The 19,425-nt window shown below is 60.8% G+C and overlaps 1 protein-coding gene across 1 annotated transcript in view; it reads right to left on the minus strand.

Moving 5' to 3' along the window:
* Scube1 (signal peptide, CUB domain and EGF like domain containing 1) overlaps positions 1–19,425 on the minus strand; it is a 100,110-nt gene that overhangs the window by 23,449 nt on the left and 57,236 nt on the right. The window contains exons 6-9 of the mRNA XM_069999858.1: positions 17,749–17,838; positions 6,378–6,494; positions 2,063–2,185; positions 635–751 (exon numbers count right to left, since the gene is read on the minus strand). Coding sequence (XP_069855959.1) covers positions 635–751; positions 2,063–2,185; positions 6,378–6,494; positions 17,749–17,838 — 447 coding nt within the window. The remainder of the gene's footprint in view (positions 1–634; positions 752–2,062; positions 2,186–6,377; positions 6,495–17,748; positions 17,839–19,425) is intronic.

Genomic DNA, 19,425 nt, shown 5'->3' on the forward strand with positions numbered 1-19,425 from the left:
TAAGGCCCAGGCTTGCAGGTGCTTTTGAAAGGACAGTGCTCTAGATCCTTCCACATGGCAGCCACAGCACTACTAGTGGGGCCATGCTACACCCTTGTTTAGGCTCCCTCCTGGTCGCTATGTTGTAAGTGGTAAGACCCAAGTGCCTTTTGGGCTCAGAAGGCCCTGTCTGCTTATTGGCTTCTGCCATACAGCCAGTCTCCAGCACCCCATACATTCCCTCTCCCAGCGTCTCGCTCCCCCCAACTTTTCCTTTGGCATCCCCCACTGTCTCAGCCTTCTTTGTTGTGACCCTCTCTCTCCACTGGAACCATCTGTGGAGTTTTCAGTCCATCAGCTCCTCCCACCTCAGACAAAGGTCCTTTAGCAGATGAGGTTTCTAGGCCTATGTCCCAGTTGGGCCTTGGACTGACACTCGGCAGATACTCGCTGGCCCTCCTGCCGGGCAGGCTACCCACATCCGACTCCTCCCCTTGCCTTGCCCTCCACGGAGCCCTCCGCGGGCAGTCCCCAGCCTGGCTGTGCTCCCTCCCTGGCCCACGATCAGGTTGGGGTGTGGGGGTGCAGTGTAGGTGGCCGTGCGGCCAGGCGCGTGCCTCGAGGGGAAGGCGGCCCTGGCGGGCGGGCTGCAGACCTCCGCAGTGGGTGGCTCCGTAGAGGACATAGCCGCTCTGACACAGACACTGGAAGCTGCCCGGGGAGTTGATGCAGATGTGGTCGCAGGTCCGCTCGAAGGAGCACTCGTCGATGTCTGCAGGGAGGAAGGGAGGAGGCGCGCCTGTCACTTGGTCACCAGTGTTCACCGCGGGCTCCGAGGCTCGGCACAGAGCCTGCCACAGTCCCGCCCAGTTCCCACTCGGACCCCATTGGAAGCCGCCTTCCATCTTTTCTGGAGGTAAGCTGGACAGAAATGCTTTGAGTGGCAGGGATCATATGAATCCCTTTCTTTTGCAGGTCTGAGAAATGAACTCAAGGTCTTATGCTTGCAAAGCAGGAGCTTTACCTCTTGAACCATTCTGCCGGTTTCTTTTTGCATTGGTTATTTATGAGATCAGGTCTCACTGTACGGGCCAGCTGGCCTGGCCTGTCATCTTGCGCTGGGGTGACAAGCACACCCCTCCCAGCCTTGCAGGGGTGGGAAACCTTTGCTTTTTCTGCTAAGGGCTGTTTGGACATGTGTAACATCATTCGAGGCTCACACAGGCACACGGCTGTGGACAGCCTCAGGGAAACCAAATGGTTTCCTAGGCCTCATGCTGCCCAGGCTCTGGGCTGCACTCCCAGGCTGTGACACCCACAGCCAGACACCTGGGGGCGCCACAGAACAAATGAGGGAAGCAGAGTCATGGGTGAGGAAACCAAGGCGCTCCTCCGGGCCTTTTCTCCTTCACCTTCTCCCAAAGCCTGGCCCGCAGCCACTGGTCCCTTTCCCAATGGCCTCCCTCCCCATTCCTGGGGAGTGCTGCCCACCCTTCCTATGCGTTCCACCGCCCACCCACCAGTCCATCAGCTTCACTGTGGCCTCCTCAGGAGGCCTTCCCTGACCCCTCTCTCCCCTGGCCACCCACTGGGCTCTGGCTGCCACCCCAGGAGCCTGTGATCCCTGTCCAGGCCCCGGGTCTGCGGCTGAGCGCCTGTGGTGTGGGGCGTCTTCCACCAGGTGGCAGCAGCCCACACTGCCACCAGTGCCCTTCACACACACATACACACAGACACACACAGACACACAGACACACACACACAGACACACACACAGACACACACACACACACACACACACACACACACACACACACACAGGGTGGGACGATCCCTCCCCTTCGTTTCCCATAGGGATTCTTTTGAGACAGAGTCTACGTAACCCAGACTGGATTCAAACTCACAACCCTCAGTGCTGAGATCACAGTGTGAGCGTCCAGGCCTGGCTGCTTTCCCACCGTGCAGGGGGCAGGTGAACCCCACGCCCAGCCCCACGGGAAGGCAAAGTGGGCAGGGTGGTCAGGGCCTGGGGAGTGGCACCCCTCAGCGCCCCCCAGGAGTCCAGGGCCCGGTGGGCGCTCACCCTGGCACGTCCGCTCGTCAGTCAGCAGCTTGTGGCCCTTGCGGCAGCCGCACTCAAAGCTGCCCACGGTGTTTCGGCAGAAGTGGTCACAGCCGCCATTGTTCACCAGGCACTCGTTGATGTCTGCGGGGGAGGGGTGGGGGCTGATACCCGGTGAAGAACGGGCTCCTCCCCTCCCCCCGCCCTGAGACGGGACAGCGCGGCACCCTGCCCCCGAGCATGTGATCGCCCCATGTCACGTCTCAGGGTCGGATGGGCACGCGCAGGCCAGCACAGGTCAGCGCAGGTGGCACAGGTTTGGAGGTCCTCAGCACCGGGCGGAGAAGCGGCTGTCCTCTGGACTACTTTCCAGGCTTGGAGAGTACGTTATGGGTTCAAGAGGTTCCCTCCACGGGGCAGGGAGTTGCCCGCAACTCTGCGCTGTGCCCCTGTCCCCCCGCCATGCCTGCCCGCTTGCTTGAGCTGCCCTGTCCATCAGCAATCACTGAGTGTGATATCAGAGGGCCAGTCGCTGGCCCCCAGACACTGCCCTCCCCCCCAGAACGCTGCCTGAATCCTGTGTGCCCTCCCTGAGCTCCCCCCGTCCCCCCTAGACTCGGGGCCCTCGGCTGGCTGGCCGGGCTCTCCATGCCATCAGGAGCTCTATCTCTAGTGCCTGATTAGGAGATCCAGCCAAACCACTCCAGCTCCCCTTGCGCCTGCTCTCCACTCCATGGGCAGTATCAGGGAAAGGGGTGACCTCCAGGGGGGAGAGAAAAGCGCGTGCCTGTGAGGAAGATGGAGACTCCCTGCTGGCACTGGCCACATCCCTGCCAGGCCTAGAGCCAGGACCTGCCAAGTCCACCGGAGAATGGGTGCCAGCTAAGTGCCCCCACACCCTGACCGCCCCTGGGGAGGATGAGCCTCCTGGTAGACAGGGCCTGGCTGCTACGCGGGCTGCTTGCCCAGACCTTGGCCACGCCTTTTGCCGTGCTGCTCACGGCTTTTCCCCAAACCAAATAGGCTGGCCTGGACACCAGCCTGAAGTTCCAACACTGCCTGTCACCCTAGCTACTCAGCAAGCTAAGATCTGAGGATCGTGGTTCAAAGCCAGCCCAGGCAGGAAAGTCCGTAAGACTCTTATCTCCAATGAACCACCAGAAAACCAGAAGTGGCGCTGTGGCTCAACTGGTAGAGTGCTAGCCTTGAGCTGAAGATCTGAGGGACAGGGGCTGGGAAGGTGGCTCAGTGGTAGAGTGCTTGCCTCGCATGCACGAGGCCCTGGGTTCGATTCCTCAGCACCACATAAGCAGAAAAAGCCGGAAGTGGCGCTGTGGCTCCAGTGGTAGAGCGCTAGCCTTGAGCTGAAGATCTGAGGGACAGCACCCAGGCCCAGAGATCAAGCCCCATGACCAATCCCCCCCCGCCCCCAAAAAAGGGCAAATGAGAAGGTGATCCCAGCATCCCAGAGAGCAGGAAGGACTTCAGGGCCAAGGAAGGTGGATCCCTGCGCACCGCCCCAGCTGGATGGAGTTGTGACTACGTAGGGGTGCAGGGAGGGGTGAGAGGCACAAGGGCACAGGGAAATATCTTCGCTCCCTTCGGGCTGGCCACGTGTGGGGTCCCTGCGTGCAGGGGGCAGAGGGAGGGCAGGTGAGCACACCTTGGCTTCCACTCAGATAGAAGGCCTGGCAGGTCGCTGGCCTGGCACAGGCAGCAGAGAGGAGGTGGGAGGGTAGGCAGGGGCAAGGGTCCTCCCGGATTGTTCTGGGAGGGGTTGGGAGCAGAGGGTGCTGTGCCGAGGGAGACCCCGGGGGGCTTCCCTTCTTAGAAATAGCACGGCCCAACAATGAGCGGGCACTGAGGGGACCCATTCTCCCCATACCCACACTTTTCTTTTTTTCAGCCGTGGGGCTTGAAGTCCCTCAGCTCTTCAGCTGAAGGCGAGCGCGCTACCACTTGAGCCACAGCACCACTTTTGGTTTTCTAGTGGTTTATTGGAGGTAAGAGTCTCTCGGACTTTCCTGCCCAGGCTGGCTTTGAACCGTGATCCTCAGATCTCAGCCTCCTGAATAGCTAGGATGACAGGCGTGAGCCACCGGTGCCAGGCTCAGCCCACACTCTTGAAACAAAGCTAGAGAATGCGCAAACCCTTCAGACGCACAGTCACCATGTTGAGGCAAAGCATTCCATTCTCCCACCCCTGCTCCACCTGCGCCCCATTCTCCATCCCTGCTCCACCTGCGTCCCATTCTCCCACCCCTGCTCCACCTGCGCCCCATTCTCCACCCCTGCTCCACCTGCGGGCCCTGGGCTTCCCGCCTTGGCTTTTCCAAGCCCTCCGTGAACGCCCTTCCCCTCATCCATCTTGCTTCACAGAGGCTCTTGGCTTCCAGAAAACATCAGATCTTTGAACTCACTCCACTGAAGTCTTCCCTGGGCCCTCACCAATATCTAGGTGTGCATGTGGACTGGTAAGGCCAAAACCCCAGGATGGGTGCCACGGGTCCACTTCTGGGCTCACCCTGGCCAAGTCTTGGAGCCCTGTTTGCCCTGGGCTCCAGACTTTTCCATCCCTGGATCCCTGACTCGAGGGTGCTGTGACGCTTCTATCAGCAGATTCAGAGGAGGCTGAATCCTTCGGCGCAACCTGTGCAGAAATCAACCCTCTGCTCTGCCCCCCCTCCGAGGTCACTGGCCTGTGCGGGGTTTTCTAGAGCCTCATGATGGCTGCCTTGCTGCTCTTAGGTCCTGCCCGGAGGTGGCAGGTCAGGTGGTGACTCCCTGGACCTGAGCCTCCCCTGCCCACGCTGATGGAAGCCTGGCTGGCAGCCATTGCTGGAGATGCCCGCTGCCCCTCATCTTCCCTCCTGCAGCCCGGGCTGCCTGCTCCTGCCCTATATCTAGTGCAGACCTGACAAACATGTCTCCTGATCTCAGGGCAAGCGGGCCGGGGTGCCTGCTGTGTTCATCCGCTCCCAAACATTACATACGGCAGGAGCTGGGAACCTGTTAGTTGAAGAGCTATGCTCTGAAGTCAGGAAGAAGCCAGAGCCCCAAGGACCAACGGAGGCCACCCTGGGCTTTGTGTCCACAGAGCGTGTGCAGCCAAAGGGCCAGGCAGGGGCAGCCTGGCTCCAGGGCTTTGGGAAATGAAGTCAGGGACGTGGGGCAGAGAGCCTTCGCTTAGTCTCCCGCACCCCTCCCCTCTGCCAGAAATGGGGGGGGGCATAAGTGCCCCTCAGGCCACCCAGGGGTGGTGTGGGGCAGCAGTAGGAGCTGGTCCCTTCTGGGTCACACTCTGCCAGGCCCCTTCAGCCCAGTTGGATTGGCAGCTGGCGGTGAGCTGCTGGCTTCCGGCTCCCTGTTCCTGGCTGTCCTGGTGTCACCTCAGGAATGGAGCCTTGTGCTGCCTTCCTGACCCGGGTCACCCTGCACCTGCAGGGTGGGTGGGAAGGCAAGGCCCCGACTGCCTCTGTGCCAGTCGGGAGGCCTGCGGCGAGAGGTCAGCCCCCTGTGACGTCACCACACCTGTGCGGACCTCTGTCCTCCTCCGCTCGGGGCGTGGAGTCCAGGGTCCGCGCTCAGGGGCTATTTGTCCTCGTGTCTGCCGGGACACACCCAGGCCCTGACCAGGCCAATCCAGGCTGCAGTGGCTACAGAAGGGCTTCGTTTTCAAATAAACATGCAGAAGGGCTGTTCCTTCCTCCAGCGCACTGCTTTTCCAGTGGCTGGCGAGGAAGGAGTCAGCTGATGTCTATGTTCAACACAGCCCATCCTGGCCTTGTTTAGGCATCCCCCCCCTTCCTGTCCCCCTCAGTGCTGGGCAGCTGTGTTCCCACTCGAGTGCAGGGGGCTCAGTGTTCAGGCCTGACTCTCTGCTTTCTGGGGGTCCCCTCTTGCCATTCCTGGGGTCACACTATCCTAGAGCCAAGTCCGTGGGATGGGTCCGGGGACCAATGGGGGGGGGGAATGTGCCTTCCCTTCTATCTTTCCCTTGCTCCCTGCACTGGCTGCTCTTCTGTTACGGGCTCCTCACAGATTTGTGATGATGGCACACACAGCGTGCCCGTGTCCCACACATCCCTGCGGCAGGCTCTTCCCACCACAGTAAATCCCCCCCCCCCCGTTCCCCCCTCTCCCCCACGCCCTGGGGAGCCAAAGGCTGGGAAGTTCTGCCTGTGTCTGACTGCTCCACAGCACAGCTGAACACGTTGATACAGGAACGTGCTCCTCGGACAGCTGTTCTCTGGAGCCCTGATGGGGGTCCCATCAGCCATGTGAAGGGCTTCCGGGCACAGGGATGGGGTGCTGGGGGAGCATGCCCCGTGCTGACCTTTGCACGTTTTCCCATCCGGCTGCAGCGTGAATCCAACCGGGCAGCTGCAACGCACCCCAGTGGCCGTGTCCTTGCAGGTCCGGTCGCAGCCTCCGTTGTTCACCGCACATGTCTCTGGGGGGGAGGAGGAGGGGGAGAGACAGATGCTCAGTCTCCTGGGGCCGAAGCTGTCATCTTCCCTATTCACGGTGGGGGGACACCTCCTAGGAGGCAGGAGAGCTGGGCTCAAGCTCTGGCTGGTACGCAGCTGTGGGCCCTGAGGGCGCCGGTCTGAGGCTCAGGCCCCCACGGGGTGACCGTGGAGGCCCCGATGCCAGAAGTTCACTCCACACCGAAAGGACTCTGCCCGGGGAAACGGGACGGCCGAGGGGGTTGAGACTGGGCTGGCTGCTATTGAATTGCGCAAGCCAAGTTCCTAAACTTTTGCCCTGGCTGCAGTCAGTCTCCAAGTCCAAGCCGGGCGGAACGGTGCGTGGCACTGCGCCGCGGAGCTGGGGTCCCCAGGGCCGCACGCACGCCGTTCATCACCGCCGCAAGGCTCCCTGCCCCACATCTGTTCTCACTGAACCGTCTGCCGGAGGCGTCTGGTTTTTATCCACTTGACGCCTGTCTAGTGCTTTTTTCCCCCCTTCTGCAAAATTCAAAGGGGCCGGAGAGGCTGGGGGCGTAGCTGGGGTCACCCGGGCCGTGGTGTGGTGAGAGATCCTTGGCAGGCCGCAGATGGGCTGGCCCAGGGTGCGGGCACCCAGGGCGGGGTGCATCTGATCTTTGCACCTGGGTTTCTTCCTGAGCATCTGGCAGGCTTGCAACTTGTGGAAAAGGTGCCCCAGTGGGCTTCCCTCTTCTCTTTGCTGCTAGGAAGTAGATAGAAGCCAGGCGCCTACCTTTCACAGCCCAAGTTACCCTACCGGCCTCCACCTTGCTTCTCAGGGAGCCTGGCCCCCCTTTCCCTCCCCAGGACTGGTGCTCAGCTCTCTAAGCTGCCAACGGGTCCTCCCCACGAGGAGTTTGGAAGCGAGGGATCAGGACAGCCTTGGGGCCGGCGGTCCCCAGGGCTCGCTGGACCCCGTCACAGTGCTCCTCTTGGGAGGGGGTGGGGGAAGGGGGAACCCCTCCTGTGCACATGCCCACACACCGTGTCACTCTTCCTTCTCTGAAAGGCTGGGCCCCTTTCCTGACACCCTTCTCGGCCTGTCCCTCATGGCCGCGGCCTCCAGTTGGGGATGGGCACAGGCCTCTACTGCCCCCTCCCACCCCTGCAGGGTGCTGGGCTGTAGCTTGTGGTCTCCTCCTGAGGAGACCCTTCCTGAGGTTCAGACGCAGGGACAAGGCCCAGCGTCTCCTCCCCCTGGGGCTCACGGGTCCTACACCAGCACAGACCAGTTCTGACGGGCTGCTGCCTGTCCCCTCCCATCATGCACCAAGACAGAAGAGGGGCCCCATGCGGGGCTCGAGGACATCAGCCTTCCTTCCTGGGACCGGGGCAGAGACACAGGAACCCCCTGCGTGGAACAAGTGTTTCCTGTCCTGGGGTTCAAATAGAGGGGGTCCTGCCTCCCAGCCCAAGTGCCTGTGGGACTTCTGTGTGAGCAGCCCTGTTCTGGAGGGGCAGTGTGTCTTCCCGATGGGGTAAATTAAGGCTCAGAGCAGGAGGGAAATGGGGATGGCCAGGGGGATGGGGAGGGAGAGCAGGGGGAGAGCAGAGAGCGCGGCCATGGTGGTGGACTGGAGTGCAGGCATTAGGGGCTGTGTCTCTGGTGTGGGGGGGTGTGAATCAAGCAGTTTGTACGTGTTCCTCTTCTATGAGCCGTGGATTCTGGCCCTCCAGAGTCGGGGGGCTGCGGGTCGGCTGACTCCTCCTGCCCACGGGGAAGAAGCTAGCAGGACTGGGCTGCAGCATGGACGGCCACTGCTCACTGTGCCCCCTGCTGCCCCAGCCCAAGGCCGGTACACACACTGCAGCTGTGAGCACCCCAGGGTCCTCGTGCTACCCCTCCCCCTGTGGCGAGCACCACGGTGGTCTCTGTCTCTACTTCTTCTGCCTCAGTGTCCAGTACTGCCAGGCTCCACTCTGGCTGACCGATCCACAGCTTGCTGAGGGCAGGGACCTGCCTAATGGCCTCCAGCCTCCCCCACATCCTTCCCCCCTCCCTGCTCTGGGACTCCTCCTCCAGGATGCCTCCTTGCCCCCCTCCTCCCCAGATGCTCCTGCCCTCACTCCAGATCCGGTTCTTCTAGCTGCTGTTCTGGCCCAGGCCACTACTCTCCTCGATGTCATGACTCTCAGTGGTCCACCTTCCAGCCTGCTGTCTCATTCTGGGTAACAGAATTCCCCTAAGGGATTCTGGGCCAGGGGAGGTAGCATGCACTCAGTCCGTCCTCCACTCCTGCCTCCCTAGGACCCTGGGCAGGTCACAGGGCACAGGGTGGGGGCTCTGAGGTTCACAGGTGTACACCGTCATCCAACATATGGAGCTAAGGTCTACGCGCACAGAACAGGCTGGCCGGGCAGGATAGGCCCCTTGGCCTTGGAAATTTCCTAGCAGAAGGTCCTGGGTGCTACCAAAGGAGGTGCTTCTGCTGTTAACAGCCTAGGATCCTACCCAGGCCATCTCTCAAAGCAGGCTGCAAAGGCAGTCTTGCTTTTCTGTCTTCTCAAACCAGAAGCCTCCTTTGCCTTAGAGAAATGCAGAAAAGGGGCCCCAGACCTTTCCTAACTTTGGATCACCTGACTGCAAGCATCCTACAGAGCCCCGTGTCTCTCAGGCCCCAGGGCCTTCTTGCTCCTTACCCGGGAGGCCTTCTGGATTCCATCCACCCTCCACATTCCTTCTTGGGGTTCTGCAGGCTGGGCTGTGAGGCTACACCAGCCGAGCTTGGCTCGAGCCATCTGAACCTGAGTGCTGGGTCTTAAAAGGGCAAAGCTCAACTTGAGTGCCTTCTCCAAGAGCTTGCTCCGTCCCATCTCTAGGTAGAGCTACCCGGCTTCTTTCTAAAGGGCTCCCTACTCTTCCCAGAAACGCATCAGGAACCGGGGCTCCAGTGGCAGAGGCCCTGCTCTGGTGACCTCAGCCAGCAGCCCCATGACAGGCAGCCAGCACGCAGGAGGCACGCAGCAAGAATCAGAGGGGGAACCGGTGCAGACAGGCCTGGTCTGTGCCCTGCCTGTGGCCTCGCTGCCTGCCCTGCTGGCCGGGGGCAGGAAGGCAGCCCAGGGGTGGCTGGGCTCTAAAGGGTGAAGGGGAGATCCTAGACAAGTTAGAAGGCCGGGCCCTGACTTTCCTGGGGGGGGGGGAGGAGAGAGGAAGTGGTGTTTCTCATGGAGGAGCCCTACAGGGAGGGGAGATGTCCCACCAGGCCCTCTGTGCAGCCCAGCCAGAGGATGCAGGGGCAAAGGGCAGGGCAGCGTTGACCACCGTGTGGTGGATCTGTGAGTGATGACCTCTGATGGGCAAGGCCCCTGTGACATGACTCTGCTTCCTGACGATGATGAGTGTTTACCACCTATCTCTTGCGGGGCCCAGACGCACCAGCACAGGCACGGATGCTCTGGAAGCTGCTCTGTGTAGATACAGGCTCAGCCAGGTACCACTTCTGCAGAGTTTCCTCACCCAGACTTCAGTGTGTGTGTGTGTGTGTGTGTGTGTGTGTGTGTGTGTGTGTGTGTGTGTGTGTGTGTGTGTGTGTGTGTGTGTGTGTGTGTGTGTGTGTGTGTGTGTGTGTGTGTGTGTGTGTGTGTGTGTGTGTGTGTGTGTGTGTGTGTGTGTGTGTGTGTGTGCGCGCGCGCGCGCTAGTCCTGGGGCTTAAACACTGGGCCAGACGCTGTCTCTGAGATTTTTTTTTGCTCAAAGCTAAAGCTCTACCACTTGAGCCAAAGCTCCATTTCTGACTTTTTTGATGATTAAGTAGAGATAAGCATCTCACAGACTTTCCCTGCCCAGGCTGGCTTCAAACTGTGATCCTCAGATCTCAGCCTCCTGAACAGCTAGGATTACAGGCGTGAGCCACTGGTACCCGGCTTCATCCTTTTTGGAGCAGCTCGGCGCTGGGCAGAGGGTAACCACAATCTAGCGGGCAGCAGAGGGGTTTATGTCGCCCTGCTGTGGCCACAAGAGAAGCCATGGAGCTGACTCAGAGTCTGGGGAGAGATCTGGCCTTTCTACAGGAGTACAGGCCCACCTTTCTCAAAGCAGGGTTCCAGTGGCTGACCTCTGCATGGCTGCCATCCCCCCACTCCCACTCCCACCGCTGGCCTAGCCCTGTCCATGCTTTCCCGAGCCTGCCCAGGGCAGCTGACTCCTGGGAGGGCACTGTCTATCCACAAGGTGGTCCCCTCACCCACCCTCTGCTCGCTGGGCAGGGTTGTGGGAGGATGGCTCTTGTGTCTAGAATTCAGCACAGCCCCAGCACAACGAAGCCAGCAATTCAACGACTGGTCTTAGTGAGAAGTGGCAGAGAGCAAGGGCACCATGTCCCTGAGTCGGGCCTGGTGAGCGAAGGGCAGGATCCCAGGGTGAGCTGTAGGGTGAGGGCTCAGCTGGCCAAGAGTGGCAGTGCTGCAGGAGCAGAGAGCTCTTCCAGGGCCCACAACAAGGGGCTGAGGGCCCTGGGCCAGTGTGCTGGGCTTTGCTCCCTCCAGGCTTTGGGCTCTGACCTGTGCTGTGCCTACAGCTCTTCCAGAGGCTCTGATCCCTACGTCTTCCCTGTCTCTCCCTGGAAGGCCTGACCCTGATGGAGAAGCAGCCCAAGGCCCCGGCAGGGGGCATCACGCTGGCCTCAGCCAGGGCGGGGGCACCTGCTTTCTTGCCTCTAAAAGTAGCTGAAGCAGCTGGATGGTCCCAGCCACAGGGCTCACCATTGACTCCGCCCTCACCCGTCCCAGGGCAGCCACCAGAAGCCTGGACGCTTTCCCCTCTGCTGGGAGCGCTGGGTTCTCACGACCTCTCGCTCAGCGGACTGTGGACCCTTGCCTGACTTTGGGGCAGGTCACTCTCTCCGGCCTGGCTTTTAAGTTTGCGGCCCTGTCTGCCTCATGGCTGTCACCTGTGGCAGGCTGGCACTGGTACCGTGCTGGGCACTACGGTGGCCAGCCTCTTCACTGATACCCAGAAGGCCCTGCTCTGCCTCCAGCTGGGTAGATGTGTCCTGAGCGCTTTCTGCATGGCGGGGGAGGACTGGCCCCCCCAAGACTGGGCATGTCTCAGAGTGGAGCTGGGCCCCGGGGAACATGCTGGGACAATGTGGGGGACGAGCCCAGGGCAGCTGAGGCAGGGAGGCTGCGGAGGCCAGGACTGCGGCCCTGGTGGGGTGGAAGATCCTCAGGGGGCCGGTGGGAGAAGAGGTCCTGGAGGAGCCAGCTCTGCTCAGGGCTGAGGCTGACAGACCTGGATTCAGGGCTCATGGCCCACCTGGGACTGTGCAGTGCCCTGGTGTCCAGGCCTGTCTTCCTAGCCCAGGTGGCTGAGAGCCCTGTGAGGGCACTCTGCCAATTCTGGCCCGACGGCACAGCCTCCATCCTGTGAGGCCTTGGCCCTGAGGAGCGATTCCCCTTGGTGGAACTGTTTTCCAGGTCCCCAGGGCCTCAGGGCTCGGGCTGCACAGTGAGCGCCAAGGAAGAGCCTCGGGCGCCCGTGGGAGGGGTGATAGGAAGGCAGAAGCCACGTGGATCTGCAGGACGAGGTCCTGCAGCCTGCAGGGTCTTCAGGGGCCCTGGGGGAGAGGCGTCAGGAGCAGAGAGCTATAGAGGCTGAACTGGGGCAGGCTCCTCACGAGGTGTGAGGGTTTGTGAGACTTTGAACACCAGCTCTGTCCTCAAGGACGCAGAGGGTTTACATGAACACAGGTGACAGGCCCAGGGCAGTGAGGCTGCTCCTGACCTCCGATGCTTGGCTTTGCTGGGGCTATGAGACGGAGGGGGGTCGGGGCAGGCCCAGGGGGCTCACACACAGCCTCTCTCACTGGCTCTCGGGAGGACGGTGGAATGGGATCAGCATACCTGTTCTCTAGAAGGGACTGGACAAGGTCACACAGCTGGGGAACAGCGGGGCCCATGCTCCCAGCATTCAGCTACACAGGCCCTGCTGATCAGTGTAACCTAGGGGCGGGGCAGTCAGATTCTTCCCTCAACCTCCTTCAACAGCAGCTAACGTGCCCCGAGTGTGCCTGAGCCACGTGGCACACAGGGGGACAGGACCAAGTCTGCCTGCCCTGGCGGGCGCCTGCCTGAGGCTGCTCAACAGAGGGAAGGCTTCGTCTCAGACTCCGGATGGCTACCCGGGGACTTGGCTTAGTAAACGGCAGACCTGTGGGGTGGAGGAGTCCTCTGGGAAACAGAGGACTTCAGCCTCGGCCCACCCATGCCCCTCACCACAGTGGCGGGGCCTCCATTGGTCAGGATGACCAATCTCCTGGCCAGCCTCTGGACAGGGCTGGTTAATCCTGTTGCTCCCCTCCCACCCAGGGCGAGCCCAGCTGGAAGGAGAAGGGTGGGCTGGGGGTGGCAGGGGCAGGCCAGGCCTCTTAGGAAGGCGGGAGGGGAGGAAGGTGTCTTTCTGCAGCTGGGTTCCTCAGATCGAGAAAGGCAAGGCTGTGTTGCTCTTCCAGCACTTTCCATTGGTGGCTAGTGGTCACAGGGCCCACCTGCATGCTGGCAGAGCTGGTCTGGGACTCAGTTACTGCCTGCATTGGGGATGGGGTTGGAAAGGGCTTTGGTACTGACAGCAGGCAGGGCCGGCGCACACTGAGGATTGTGTCTAAGAAATGTGTCTCCAGCTGCCATTTCATCACCACCACGTGGGAAGTGGGACAGGGGCTGGGTGCTGGGTGAGTGCTGCGGCCCACTTCACACTGGGATGGGTGCAGAGGGAGGGAGAGGCCGGGGTAGTGTTTGTGGGTTCTCTTTTCTCAGCCACCTCGCTGTAGGCTGCCAGGGCCCTGCCTCTGGTTTTGCCCCCTTTCTTGGTTAAGTCCTGCTAGCACCATGCTTGCACCCACAGTCTACCCTGCACCCCAGCTGGAGCACCGTGACCTGCCTCCTTCATCAGTCCCGGTGAGTGGGGAGGGAGAAGACGCTGAACTTCTGAATGGAGGGAAGGGCTCAGGCTCCACTCACTGGCCAGCCACTGGTGGGATTTAGCTCGACCATCTGACGCTCCTCTCTTAACCCCTGCGGGCAGTGAGGCCACACCTGGGGGGAGGGACCCTGTACTGGGCATCCCTGACTCTAAGAAAGGTCCCCATGCTACCCTGGAACCCTTCTCAATGCCTCTCCCAGGCACCCTGGCACCTCTTCCAGGAAGCCAGCATTCAGGTGCTGAGCTCCTCCCACTCCTGCTCTGGGCCGGGGCCTGTGGATAAAAGCCTTTCCCAGGCAGAGCCACCAAGGTAGCATTGGGAGAGTAACGGTCACGTGGCACGGAGGCAGGAAACCCGGGACAGGTGGAGGGGCGTCCAGGGGTGAGTGGCTATGTGGGCCGGGAAAGGTGGGTGACTGGACCATCGCACGAGCCTGGGGACAACGTACAAGCCACCCTCATTTCCCCTGGCTCCCGGCTCTGCAGTCCTCGCCTCGGCCTCTCAGGACGAAGCAGACCCTACATGCACCATCTTGCCTGCCTGGCACCTCCTTCACCTCTACCTCCTGTGAGTCTGGTGGGGGTCAGGGCACGTTGTGCCCCCTTGGGCCACCTGATAGCCGGGGAGCCTGAGGCCGTTCCTCCCAGCGGGACTTGGCCCCCAGGACAGCCACGCAGCCGTTTCCTGCATCTTTCCTCACATGCCACGGGCCCTGGGGGCGGAAGCAGCGCAGAGGTGGCCAGATGTTTGGGGCAGATCTGGGCACCACCCTTCCCCTGCCTGTTTGTCTGAAACCAAACTCCTCATTGCCTCCCCTTCCTCTGTCAGTGCCCTAGAACCCACCTACGACAACCACTGGCACTGGCTGGTGCTGGCTAGGCCAGAGCTCCGTGACTCTGGGGCCTGCTATTTGGCCTTCAGGAGGATAAAAGAGAGCTGCCACAGCTGCTGAGCCAGTGGAACCACGGCCCTCGGGCCAGCTCTGCTCATCACAGAGGGCCCTGCCCTTGGCTTGGCCTCTGCTCACGGACTCTGTGGCCTCTGCCAAGGGCTTGGGGTTTTACACGTGTGAAGCAGGGACGGCTCTGGGTACTGCCTGGAGCACTGACTGTAAAACTCTGGGCCAACGGTAGAGGGATGGAGAGGCGCTGGTGAGGAGGGAGAGCTCGGCTGAGCGGCTGAGGAAGGGTTGAGGGGACCACCCAAAGGGTCAGGGGAGCCCACTTCAACCCACATAGCAATGTATTCAGGGCTGGCTTTGGAGCCTCTACTGTGGGCTGGGAGACTTGTGGGACTGGGCTGAGCAAGTGAAGAGGGTCCAGGGGCGCTACCTAAGAGAGGAGCCTGCTGGCCCAAGGCGAGCCAGCTGTCTTAGCTGAATAATGGCTCTGCAATCCCCAGAACCTACATAGCACAGAGGACGTGGTGGATATAATTCAGTGGAGGGCCTTGGGCTAAAGATCACTTTGGATTAACTGTATGGACCCAAGAGATGGATGGGATCCCTAAGAGGGAGAGGCAGGAGAGAAGGGAGGAGGGAGAGGACACAGGAGGGCGGTCTAAGAGGAGCCAAGTGGCAAAGTGGCCCCTAGAAGAAGGAAAGAGCAGGCACGAGGTCAATGCTGCCTCACGCACGAGCCTCAGCCCCTGGCTGATGGAGGTGGTGGGATGGCAGCCACAGGGAACCGATTTACACCCAGCCCAGGGCCTCTGTGGGACAGGTTTGGGGCTCCAGGAGGCCAGGCCTGGCTCTGCATGTCATCGGTCCTGCTGGAGGCGGTCTCTGGCCTGTGGGGACAGTTCTGCACCCTTAGCTGGGCACTGCCATCTCCCAGGGGGAAGTTTTAAGAGAACAGCACATATCCCTTTCATCTTAGCTGTCAGGATTCTGGTTCTCATGTGAATCTGTTATTTGTTCATGCTCGCCTGTGTGCCGGGACTGGGTGGCTATTGAGAGTAGTGGGGGCTGGCGCCTCTGAGGACCAAAGTGGACAGGGCCACCTGGCCCCCAGACCCCATTGTAGATGGGTTCTCTTCTCTACATGGAAGCAGAGGCTTGAAGGCAGGCCGTCTGCATGTGGGGTCCTCAGCTTCCGTCCTGGCTCTTGGCCAGGACAAGAGATGAGATAGCTAATCAATGATTTATAGGATAGCTGCGGGATATGACCTCTGTAGTCTGGGCACAATCTCAGAAGGGTTCGGAGGCAAACAGCTGGGAGAACGCGAGGTTCAGCCGGCTCTCACTGCAGGGGTAAGGGGTGTGTGTGTGTGGGGGTTGCCTGCGGAGCCTGGCTCTGCCTCTGGCCCTCTTGGCAGGCAGAGTGGGGCCTGAGGGCCTGGGCACTCAGAAAAGAGGCTGCACCTGAGCCTGCAGGACATGCCGGCTCCTGACCTGTGGTCACCACAGAAAATACCCCACCTACTTCCCCGTGGGTACCACTGAGACCCCACCCACCCGCTTCCCAGCAGGTGCCACACAGGCCCACCCACCCACTTCCCAGTGGGTGCTACAGAGGCCCCACCCACCCACTTTCCAGTGGGTACCACAGAGGCCCTGCCACAGAGGCTCCACCCACCCACTTCCCAGTGGGTTCCACAGAGGCCCCGCCCATGCACTTCCCAGTGGGTTCCACAGAGGCCCCGCCCACCCACTTCCCAGTGGGTATCAGAGGCCCCGCCCACCCACTTCCCAGTGGGTACCACAGAGGCTCCACCCACCCACTTCCCAGTGGGTACCACAGAGGCCCCGCCCACCCACTTCCCAATGGGTACCATAGAGGCCCCACCCACCCACTTCCCAGAAGACTGTGGGCCTCTTTCTCCATCTTTCCCTTTCACTCTGAAACTAAAACCCCACTGACAAATGGTTTGGGGGGGGAGGGGGGACTGGAAGGATCCTGCAAAGCCGTCTTGGCCGCCACGCAGCTGCAGCACAGGAGGAGCCCTGGGCTCCCTGTCTTTTCCCACACTGGGCCCTCATCTCAACCCTGTGCTGGGGAGCTGGTCCTGTGTCTCAGCTGTGGCTGGGTTGTGGCCTCTGCCCGTCCTGTCCCTCCTCCCATTCTAGGATGTAACCTGGAGAGGAGCTGGTCCTGTGTCTCAGCTGTGGCTGGGTTGTGGCCTCTGCCCGTCCTGTCCCTCCTCCCATTCTAGGATGTAACCTGGAGAGCTCCAGACACTGCCCATGGCCCCCCTCCCCCCAATCTCTAGGAAGTAGCCAATGCTGGCAGTGGGAGCCAGGAAGGCTGACCCCATTCTGACCCCTGGAGTCTTGGCTGCTCTCTATGTGGAGCCTGGCTCTCCATGTTATGAGCCTTGATGGGCTGGACAGGTAACCCCCATGACCCTGCATCTACTGATCTAGCCTGGTAACTGCCATGCTCAGAGTTGAGGGAGCCGGCCTGCCAGTTGGGGCCTCAAGTCCCGCAGCACCCTGCTTTACCACACGCCAAGACAACTGCCAAGTACCGGGGACCACTGGAGCGGTGGCTCCACACCAGGGCTTCAGAGCTAAGTGGCTTCTCCGTGACCTTTAAGCTCTGACCTCAGGACACTGGCTTGCACCCTGGGGACAGTCTAAGGGCCGGGGCCTCTGGGTGACTTTGGCAAGCCATCATAATGTCACCAAGCTGACGGTGACTGCCTGAGGTCAGTGCCCCAGAACTGTGGGGCAGACAGCAGCAGACAGAGGAGGCCTGGAAGCAATGAGGGGTGCAGGTCCTCAGCCACGCTGCTACACTGTCACGGGTGGACACGGTCCCCTCTTCCTCTTCCCACTGGCCCATATGCAGCCCAGCCTGCCACAGCCCCCCCCCAAGCCCTGAAATCTAGGGGCCTTTCCCGTGCGAATAAGCACCAAGCTGCTCGGAGCCGCTTCTACCCTGCAGCCTGCTTGGCCACACCCTGTGGCGGCTCGGCGTGGCGTTGTGGCTCCCAGGGCTGCCCTAACCACGCACATGGTGTTTACTGTGGGTGCAGGAGGCTCCTGACACGCTCAGCCCATTCGACATGGGTGTTGGGGGTCTCTGCTACAAACACACAAAGAAACAAACGTGTTCGATGGACTGTACCAATTTCAAGGAAAAAGTGAGCTCCTGTCTGTGGTGGAACCTCCTGCGCGCACACAACCCACACTTGGCTGAGCATTCATACAGTCCCCACGCCACACCCACGCAGCCAACACTAGCATCCCCTACGCACACACGTGTGCGCACTCACACACACACACACACACACACACACACACACACACACACGGGCAAGGAGGACAAAGGAAGTGGAAGAAAAGTGTTACCCATGAGGAGCCGCCGTTTCACCCGCTTGTCCACATCAGCTACTGACGTGGCATTGAACTGCGAGCGCTCAATTGCAGCCTCATCCTTGTCTAGAACACAAGTAAGGGACAAACACGGAGCCAGTGGTTAATGAGAGCCCACTTCCCGCGGCCCAAGACAGTCAGCCTCTCGGCGTGGCGCACACACAGCTAACACGCATGCCAGGCCAGCACGTCGGGCGTCCCGGCCAAGGGCTAGTCCCAGGAACCTCCAGGTAGGTGCACCCGCTTGCTTGCTCGCTTGCTCGCTCGCTTGGGGCGGTGAGGAGGCCAGCAAGGGCGGGAGGCGGCGTGCAGACAAGGAGGGGTGGCCATGACACCCACACAGAGGGACACAGGCCCACGTGGACACACAGGGGAGGCCTCAGGTGGAGGCTGGAGAGGCAGACAGCACACCACAGGGAGACAAGCGGCTCCAGACCCCACTGCGCAGGCAAGCACAGGACAAGGCACAGCACACGGAGACAGGGCTGAGGTCAGGTGATGGAGGAACCCGGGACACCAGAGGCCCCGCACAAAGGGGCGCGAAAAGAGAGTGTCACTCATGCAAAATTAAACACACAGGGGAACACAGACACACGCACAGACGGAACAATGGATCCCACCGGACGGACAGATGAGAGAAGACAGGGGATGGATTGGGCAGCGCTGGTTGCCTGTTGTCTAGAGGACCAGAGAGGAGTCAGTTGTTTTAGGAGTGTGCAGGGAAAGAGATGGGGGCCCCTCCAGCCGGGGGGGGTCTGGCAGCTCAGCGGGCCGCTGTGCCAGGTCTCCCCCGGGGTGCAGGAAGGCTGGCTGGAGTTTCTTGTGCGGAGACACTGTTGCTGGCAGGGGTGGGGGGAGGGGGTGATCGATGACAGTGAGCGAGCACAGATGAAAGATTTTTCATCCTGGCTGGGAGTGGAAGCCACAGTGGTGGGAGCTAAGGCAGGAAAATGGCTTCTAATGGGAAAGGAGGGAAAGTTCAGGAAGTTAGATCTAAGCAGGGCCGGTCACATGCAGCAGACATTAAATGAAATACTACTACAATGAGTGAGAAGACACAGACGAGAGGTGTTAGCCGCAGGCTGGGGTGCTTCTGCCCAGCGGTGCACTTGGTCCAGCAGCAGCAGCCAATCCCCCAGAGATGAGACAAGAGGGAGCCAGGGTCACCCAGGAGGACCCAAGCAGGACAGTGGAGGGACAGGCTGGAGGACAGGAGGTTCTAGATGGGATCAGGCTGCAATAGAGACACTGGTCTCAGACCTGGTTTGGCTTTTAATTACTTTAATTTTTTTTTTTTTCCTGATTGGTTGGTTTGGTTTTGGCTTTTGGCTCTGAAAATGGTTGATGTACATCAGTTATCAGACAAGACAGGCAATCAGGGACCATCACCAGAAAAGCAGGAGAAATGAGATATAAATGAAATTTAAAAAAAAAAAAAAAGGCTGTCTGAGAAGAGGCCACACCGAGGAAGGGAGACCCAGTGCAGCCCGCCGCGTCCGGGGACGGCAGCTCTGCCCACCGAGGGGACGGCCTGGGGGCCCCTCCGCGCCCCGCACCCAGCTCTGAGACGCCGGGGACACTCACAGGGGACAAGTGTCACAGCGGCTCTGGGCCTCACTGGCTTCTGCGTGCTCAGCCCCCCTGGCTGCCCCC

Source organism: Dipodomys merriami, unplaced genomic scaffold (genome assembly GCF_024711535.1).
Source record: "Dipodomys merriami isolate MVZ:Mamm:240054 unplaced genomic scaffold, mDipMer1.0.p SCAF_55, whole genome shotgun sequence".
NCBI lineage: Eukaryota > Metazoa > Chordata > Mammalia > Rodentia > Heteromyidae > Dipodomys > Dipodomys merriami.